At 52.0% G+C, this 8808-nt stretch overlaps 1 protein-coding gene across 1 annotated transcript in view; it reads right to left on the minus strand.

Moving 5' to 3' along the window:
• Positions 1–4710, minus strand: part of Kiaa0930 (KIAA0930 ortholog) — a 37353-nt gene extending 32643 nt beyond the window's left edge. Inside the window, exon 1 of the mRNA XM_032918966.1 lies at positions 4325–4710. Coding sequence (XP_032774857.1) covers positions 4325–4517 — 193 coding nt within the window. The 5' untranslated portion in view covers positions 4518–4710. The remainder of the gene's footprint in view (positions 1–4324) is intronic.
• Positions 4711–8808: the final 4098 nt, after the last annotated feature.

The following is an 8808-nucleotide window of genomic DNA, read 5'->3' on the forward strand; positions in this document are numbered from 1 at the left end:
GGCGGCCCTCTGCTCTGTGCAGAGCCTAAACTCAGATACATCCGGACATTTTCTACCCTTGTGGTTGAGGGCACAATACTATCCCTCCAAACCTGTGTCCCAGGCAGTGCCATGAGAACTACCTCTTAGGCACATTTAGAATAAACAGAGGGTGGGCTGGAGAGATGGATAAACGGTTAAGAGCAATGACTACTCTTCCAGAGGTCCTGAGTTCAAGTCCCAGCAACCACATGGTGGCTCACAACTATCCGTAATGGGATCTGATGCCCTATTCTCCTATGTCTGAAGATAGCGACAGTGTACTCATATACATTAAATAAATCTTTAAAAATATAAACAGGAGTGAGCACAAAGCACTCCTCCTGACCCATACTACTATGGGTGGGGAGAACCCACCACTACCAGGGAGCAAGCCTAATACCCAGGAAAGAGGCCTCAGCCAAGACAGAAAAAGGCAAGCAACAGATGTGGGGCCAGGCTCTGGGAACTCACGCTGGTTGATAAAGCAGCTGCTTACTTAAGAAGGGACCAGTCTGGGGTTGGGGATTTAGCTCAGTGGTAGAGTGCTTGCCTAGCAAGCGCAAGGCCCTGGGTTTGGTCCCCAGCTCCGAAAAAAAGAAAGAAAAAAAAAAAAAAAAAAGAAGGGACCAGCCTGTGTTGCCACCCAGGGCCTAGGAGAAGTCCACTCCTAGGAGAAGCAAGGGCTTCTAGATGTATGTGTCATATGTAGGGACACTGAACCATCTGACTCACCCCAGGTCAGGGAGACCAGAGCTCCACGGGAACTGCAGAGCCATAAGCAGTTTCCTGTGGAAACATCAAAATCTTGCATGGGCAGCTTTGCAATTACCTGTACACCTCTCTCCCCTCAGAGACCATGTCCTGCAATGAAGCAAGGACCAGCTTTGAGACCTGGCGACCTGGCACTTAGCCAGTGCTCAAAAAAAAAAAAAAAATGTTTCTACTGTAGGGGCCACTGTGGGAGAGAGTAAGAGTCAGGTGTATAGCTACAAAGCGCCTTTCATCAGGGGGGCCCAGTGACCACCCTTATGTGGGTGGGGCCAGCAGCTTCATCCCATCATAAACAGACACTGATTCAGTCAGGGCAGCTTTCCCAGGCTCCCTGGACACCTTCTGAACCACCCCTGGGGGAAAACAACAGCCTTCGAGGCCACGGCACAGCTGAGTTACGAGCTTCACTCAAACACCTGAACTCGTTTATAAAGGGTCGCGGGTGTTGTTCAGTGATTAAGCAAGTACTCAGCACACACGAGGCTCTAGGTTCGAGTCCACCAGTACATTTATTCAAACACCCAACAGGTTGTCACAGGGAGGTGAGGCTGGCAAAGTGGAATCCAGAGGACAAAACACGAACACAAAGCAAAACCAAACAGAGACCTAGTGCTGCCCCACAGGCTCCTGAGGGGGCGACTGACCACAGGCCAGGTTAGAGCACTCTGACCAGGTTCTGAGTTCCTCCATCCGGGGTGTGTGGGCCACCCATTCGGCCTGTCACCAATAATATCCGCCATCAGCCTGATGGGGTCTAGAATCACCTAAGAAACAAGCCTCTGAGGGAGGCTAGATTGGGGAGATCCCTCCCTGAATAGGGCGGCACCGTCCCATGGAGTGGGGTTTTGGACTGACTAAAAAGAACATGACGTGGGGTTGGGGATTTAGCTCAGTGGTAGAGCGCTTGCCTAGGGAAGCGCAAGGCCCTGGGTTCGGTCCCCAGCTCAAAAAAAAGAACCAAAAAAAAAAAAAAAAAAAAGAAAGAACATGACGTGAGCTGAGTACCTGTGTGTGTGTGCGTGCGTGCGTGCGTTTGTGTGTGTGTGTGTGTGTGTGTGTGTGTGTGTGTGTACACACATATAAATCTCCTGGTGCTGACTAAAAAGAACATGACGTGAGCTGAGTGCTGGCGTGTGTGTGCGTGTGTGTGCATGTGTGTGTGCGTGTGTGTGCATGTGTGTGTGTGTGTGTGTGTGTGTGTACATTTATTAATCTCCTGGTGCAGAAGTCTTGTGAGCAGTGGCCTCAAGCACCAGCTACTTTGATGAACTCTATCCTTGAATTTCCAGCCAAAACAAACCCTTCCTTCCCCAAGTCCCTTTTGTTGGGTAGTTTATCAAAGCAGCTCAAAAAGTAACTAATCGAGACCCCAAGCCAAGTCCCCGTCAGGCTTGTCCCTTGAGGCAAAGGCTCCATGCACCTTGGCCATCCGCACCGTTTGCGTGGCCACAGGGAAATGCTTCATTTGTTCCCTGCGTGTTTACTGAACACATGTTCTGTACATGTCCCTGTGCTAGACACCAACACAAGGACTGGGCAGTGCCCTCGTGCCTCTTGATGGCTGGCTGAAGGGACAACCACTCGGCTCATTACAATGCCACAACTGCGCCAACTGTCTAGGACAGAGGAGACAGGGCTATGTGTGACGGGGGTGGAGGATGGGTTCCATGACCCATAGTCAATAGCAATAGCTAGGAGCTGAGACTCAAAGGAGAGCCTGCAGTGTCTGAGGAGCAAGTGAGCCGGGGCAGCTTCCCACGAAGCAGAAACCCCAGTACGCACTGCCACCCAGAATGTCGGAACACTAGAGTCTAAGAACTAGGTAATGGAGGAAGTATGGTGTATAAAGTGGGGGCTGAAGACTGGGAGAGGTGATGGCCTGGTCACTGTGACAGGCACAACAGACCTGGCTGGGGATGTGGCGAAGCTCTGGGGTCATACTAGCCAGCGGTTAGCCAGCTGTGCCACTTCCTCATCGGGTGCCCCTGAACAGGGCTCTTCATGGCTGACAGATTATATTCCTGCTTGGCAAAAGTGGCACTGTGTTAGAGTTGAACTGACAGAGCATGCACAGAGCACCTGGCACGTAGTGAGTCCTAGGTAGGGCTAGCGACCGGGGTTACTGACTGCTCTTAGGGAAAGACCCTGCAGGCTGTCTAGGAGTAGAGACTATATCATAACATGGGTGATGGTGCTTTGGGGTCAAGGACAACAGAGGTGTGTACTGAGGGGAGTGTGAAGGGGCTACCTGGAGCTGCTTAGGTCACAGAGCTGAGGGGCTTGCAACAGATGGTTGCCCAGACCCTCCCCAATTCAGACATTCTGTGCCAGGTGACAGCTGGCCCTGACAGGTGGGCACCCAGTAGGTGCTCAAATACTATTCACTGAGTCCATTAATAAGCATGCTCTAAATCAGCTACAAACCATTCTCTGGACAGCTTTTTGGAGAAGAAGCCACTAAAATCTGTGTCCTTATCTGTACCCCCAGGTGGCTGTACCTGCCTGACCAGAGAACTCCACTGAGGTGAGCTGGGCTAGACCCTGCTGCCTAAGAAGGCCAGGTGCTAAACTACTCTCCTTCAAAAAAAGAATCGAAATTCACTTCTGCTCCTCACTGAACCTCCAGGGCGTGGCCTATCAAAGGACCCCGAGTTCCAGGGGTTGCCCCCTCTCTGGTACTGTGGCCTTACCAGGGTGCACTTCCACTTTGGGGCACTGACAGAATCTAGAAGACCGTTACTTCCCTCAAAGAGAACCCAAGCTCTGACTTGGGGGTGGGGGTGAGGGGACACGACAACAGAGAATGAAGTCATTCCTTACATGAAGAAGGGAGGGGTCTCTCTTACAGAGAAAATGACAAGCCCAAGACTACAGGGGAGGGGGCTTCTGCCACATGGGTCTGGGCAAATGCATTACCTCACATCCAAGACGACCCCACCCACACCTCCCTGGCCCTTTCAAACAATAAGACACCCCCACCCCATCCAGCAGATGAATGACTCCTTAGACCAGAATCACACCCGGAGAGGCTGTAGCAATCTCTGATTCCCGTACTAAGTAGGTGAGGTCAAGGGGCAGAGGTCCAACAGGTCCCTAATAGAGCTAATGGACAAGAGGACCTTTGGGTGCATAAAGACAAAGGCTACAACAATCGGGAGACGCGGTCCTCCATGTGGGCTGGGGATGTGGTCAGGGCACACTGCCTTGAACTCTGAACTCAAAGGCCTCCCGAAATCTCACGCCCACACTCTCTGCAGCAGCAGTTGGGCCCCCAGATCTTCCAGGAGAAGGAAGAAGAGTTACAGAACCACGAAGAGGAAGAAGGAGCTGGGACAGATATCCTGACGGTCAGAGGAAGACAGACGCAGAGACACAAGGATCGGGGTTCTGTGGTACCGAAAACACAGAGACTTGGGGTTCCGAGAGACAGAGCCCAGGGCGGTGGGGATGCACAGAGGGCAGGGAGCACAGGGGGACGAGCGCAGGTGGACACGCGCGGACACTCAGGCGCGCGCCCGGCGCCGTCACTCACCCAGGCCGCAGACCTCGCGGCGCAGGCTAAGGCGTCCGCGCTCCTCGGCTATGGCGCGCAGCATGTGCTGCAACGAGCGCTCCTCCGTTTCGCAGCCGTCCGCGGGCTCCCGGGAGGCGGCCGGCCCAGGCCGGAGCCCCGCGGGCGCGGACGCCGAGGCACAGGCCCTGCCCGGCGGCCGCGCGGAGGCCATGCCGGGCCCCGGCTCATCGCCCGCGCCGCGCCCGCGGGGCTCCCGACACGCCCGCCGCCCGTGCCCCGCTGCCGCTCGCGTCGAGCACCAGTGAAGCCACAATCCGCTTTTGTGCGCGTCGCCACTGCTGCCGCCGCCGCAGACCTCGGAGCCCAGCCGAGCACTGCGATCCTCCGCTCCGCCACCGCCCGCCCGCCCGCGCGCACTCGACACCGCCCAGGCCCCGCCCCTGGCGGGGACCCGCCCCTAAACCCACCCTTTCCCCGCCTCCGACACTTAAGGGCCCCGCCTCATACTCTTAAAACCCCCCCCCGATCCCCCCGCCAAGACGATGAGTCGTCCCTGGCCCTGCCCCTTCTTCTGGCCCCGCCTACTTCCTTGAGGCCAGCCACTGCCAACTTTAAACGCCCACCGCGACCTCGCTCCAACCTGTCGCGTGACGTTCTCGCCATCCCATTCCCACACCTTCCTTAGTCTGCTGACCTTCCTTACTGCCCCTGTTCCCCGACCCTGAGTCCACTTTCTTCCCACCCTATCCCGCACCCCCACCTCCCTCCAGTAGAGTCACGCCTCGGAGCCGCCCCCTCTTTGCCTCACTGATTTTGCGCTTTGTCACCGCCCTGTTCATTCCCTGAAGCCTCCAGCACACCAGCTCTGCTTGTTTCTGTCTGAACCTTCCAAGTAGGTTCTGCTAAAAAACTTGCTTCACGGAACTCAGCAAGAAGTTACCATCTCCAAAGGTGCAGAGTGGGAAACCTCAGTTTCCTCCACAGTACACTGGGGGAAGGGGTTGGAGAGTTGCTCCCTGTCTTAGCTGCTGCGCTGACTAGGTATGTAGGGGCCAGGGATGGATAAGATAAGCTTGCATGTGATCCTAATGAAGGCCAAGGTCCAGCTGGGCATTCATCCCTGCGCTAAAAGAGGAAGATCCAGGAAGCAGCCACCAGAAGCTGCGTTCTGAACTCACTCTGTGGTCCTTTCCCAGGTGTGCTGGTCTCAGCCAGCTGCATCTCCAGTGTCAAGTCCTACAGTCATACTAAGCATAAAGTTCTGTCTGCCCCGGCTCTCCACCCTGTCTGGGATACCCTTCTCCTCAGTCTCCTATCTCCTTTGGATCCCAGTGTCCTCAAAATACATTTCCTCAAAAAAAAAAAAAAAAAGTGTCCCTCCTGTTCTCTTTCTCTGCATAGCACCCTTACCACCTCCTGACATCACATTGCATAGCTACAGAAGGTGTCTCAGGGAACCAAATCACCCAGCACCTTTCCCTTTGGGCTTCCCAGTCATCAGAATGGGGAGAAGTGATTGCTTAAGCCTCCGATCTGTGACATTTTTGCAGTGGCAGCTCAAATGGACTAAAACACTATGTATTCTTCAGGCCTGGCTTCTGACAGCTGTATTCCCAACACCCAATAAATGCAGGCTGTGTATTGGAGAGTGAAGAGAGACCTGCCAAGGAAGAATGCCCCGAAGTATGTACGTAAGATGGGTTGGGACCACAAGGTGTGGAAACCACTCTAGAGCAGAAAAATGGGCAGCTTTGACACATGTTCAAGCTCACCTGGAGATTTGTACCGCTCCCCTGACACCATCAGGGTAGGGCCCGAGTCTAATTCCAGGGTCCTAGAGCAGTGGTTCTCAACCTTCCTAATGCCAGGACCCTTCAGTACATTTCCTCATTTTGTGGTGAGCCCCAACCATAAATCACTTTCATAGTCACTTCATAACTAATTTTGCTAGTTACAATCATAAGCTAAATATCTGTGTTTTCCGATGATCTTGGGTGACCCCTGTGAAAGGATCATTGAACCCCACAGTAGGGATTGAAATGACCCACAGGTTGGAAACCTCTGAGTCAAGCACAGGAGGGACTCTGTGTGCATTGAGGGAATTAGTGGCCTTTGTCTTCTCTCCTGTGGCCCCCATCTGTTAATGAGTACAGTGTGAAGGTTGAGGTGGCCAGCTTTGAGTCTGGAGAGCTGAAGTTTGACCGTGAGAAGGAGGAAGGGACTGGCCATCAGACAGCACGTGTGAGGTCTCAGAAACTGGCAGTGGTACCCTTTGCTTCCAGGGAAACCGCATCACTGTCTACCCATCCTCACTACCAGGCTGTTGCTTGAAACCCTCGCTGCTCCAACACCATAATCACCTTAGGGGCTCACCTCCCCTGGGGAGCCTTCTGAGGAGTTTGGCCAAAGCATTGTGTCCTCAGCCACTTCACAACCCCTCTCCCTTGACCCCAACCAGTTCATTCCATCTTCCCTGTTCATTCCAGGACAGGTGCCAGAATGTATTTGTTGAATAAATGCACGAACATTGCTTGGGTTTTCTCCACTCTCATCAGTAATACTCAGTGTCCACATGGGAACTCTGCTGAGTAACAGGTATGGGATATTATGCACCGGACCAGTGAGCCACACTTTCCTGGCTCCAAAGCAGTGTTCCTTGGTCTGGATGCTGATCACTGAGTTCATGTTAAATAAATCAAGTTGCATATGAGTGTGCTTAGTTGCAAGCTGGCTTGCCTGGGCACGTCTATGATGCCAGTGAGATGGTTCGGCAGGTTAATGTGGCTGCGACCATCTGAGTTCCACATTCAGAACCCACGTGATGAATGGAAGGAGCTGTCCTCTCATGTATGCTGTGATGTACAACACATGAAAGTATACAAAATAAAAGGAGTTGAGGTCTGTGAGTTCAAGGCCAGCCTCAGTAAGACTTTTAAAACAAAAAGCAAAATCTGTCAGAAAGACTTGACAATGGTAAATAGCTTGTTAGTCCAGCGTCACTTGGCTGGACTCCTAACGTATAGGTCTATAAAACAATAAATGTATTTAGTTGTATTTAATGTTAATTTTGTGGCAAAAAAAATGCGATAGAAATATCCTGAATTCACCTTTGTCCAGGCAGTCTGGGTTTTTTTTTCTTTTGCTCTGCCTTCCATTTATAGAAACACACTGAAGAACCAGCCTGCTCTCAGCTGCAGAATTTCACTCTGGAATACTGAAGCCAAGCTTAGCAGAAACAGAAATCAGCCACAAAGCCACTCACTTCGATGGGACAGTTGCTTGGTTTTTCATGTCCCTGATTGGGGCTTGCCTCATTGTCTGCCTCATATGCTGGGGTGACGTTTGTGGTTCCATTGTTACCTCTACCTGTTTGGCAATAATCTTACTCAAAGAGCTAGTCAGGACAAATGCCTATGGACTCCTTTCCTAGTTCTCGAGGGGCCAGGGATCTAGAGAGTTTTAAGGAATGACTCTGGTTGAACTGAGAGCACCATACCACCCACTTCTCTCCTTCAGCCCTCCGTTCACTGTCTGTACAGTGAGGTGAGAGATTGGATAATCCCGATTGCTCCTGATGTTACTATCCTGGGTCTATGATCGGGTTTCCAAGAAACCAGTCAATTCTTAGGGTAGGCGGATTATAGCCAGCCTGCCAAGGGCTCTTCTGTCCTCCCCTAAAAATCTGCTAAGGGCAAGAGCTTACTGGATGGCAGGAAGTACGCTTACAGCTTCCTGGCCAGATGTTCTTATGACCCAGGGTTCTCCCAGTTGCTCAGAGCCTGTTTCTTGACTCTGAACTCCTGATCCTCCTGCCTTTGTCTCTTTCCCAGTGCTGAGATCACAGGTGCACACCACCATGCAGGCTTCCTCGGACTCTGAATTGAGGAAACCTTGCAGTAGAGACCTGGGGATGGATGCATTTAACTTCCCAGATGAAACAGTCACTCTGATGTTCCCATCACCTCCCTTCTCTCTCCTGCTCTGTTTCTAACATGATAAACAAACAAAATTCTGTGTGTGTGTGTGTGTGTGTGTGTGTGTGTGTGTATTCGTGTGTTCTTGTGCATATGTATGAATATGTAGCAGGCAGAGGTTGATTTTGGGTGTCCTTTATTGCTCTCCAACTTATGTTTTTTAAAGATTTATTTATTTCATATATATGAGCACACTGTAGCTATCTTAGACATTGTCGCTGTCTTCAGACACACCAGAAGAGGGCATCAGATCCCATTACAGATGGTTGTGAGCCACCATGTGGTTGCTGGGAATTGAACTCAGGACCTCTGGAAGAGCAGTCAGTGCTCTTAACCACTGAGACATCTCTCCAGCCCAGATTTGTCTCTTTGATGGAAGGTTTATAGACCTGTTTCCCACCAAGCAGGTAGGCGGATGTTGTGGACAGCCTGGTGACCTGTGCTATCTGTAGAGCCGGGGTACGTACAAATCCAGTCAGACTGTTATGTCTATCCCAGACTCTTCTTCCTAGACCTTTATCCTGAGTG

This window comes from Rattus rattus, chromosome 1, assembly GCF_011064425.1.
Source record: "Rattus rattus isolate New Zealand chromosome 1, Rrattus_CSIRO_v1, whole genome shotgun sequence".
Classification (NCBI taxonomy): domain Eukaryota; kingdom Metazoa; phylum Chordata; class Mammalia; order Rodentia; family Muridae; genus Rattus; species Rattus rattus.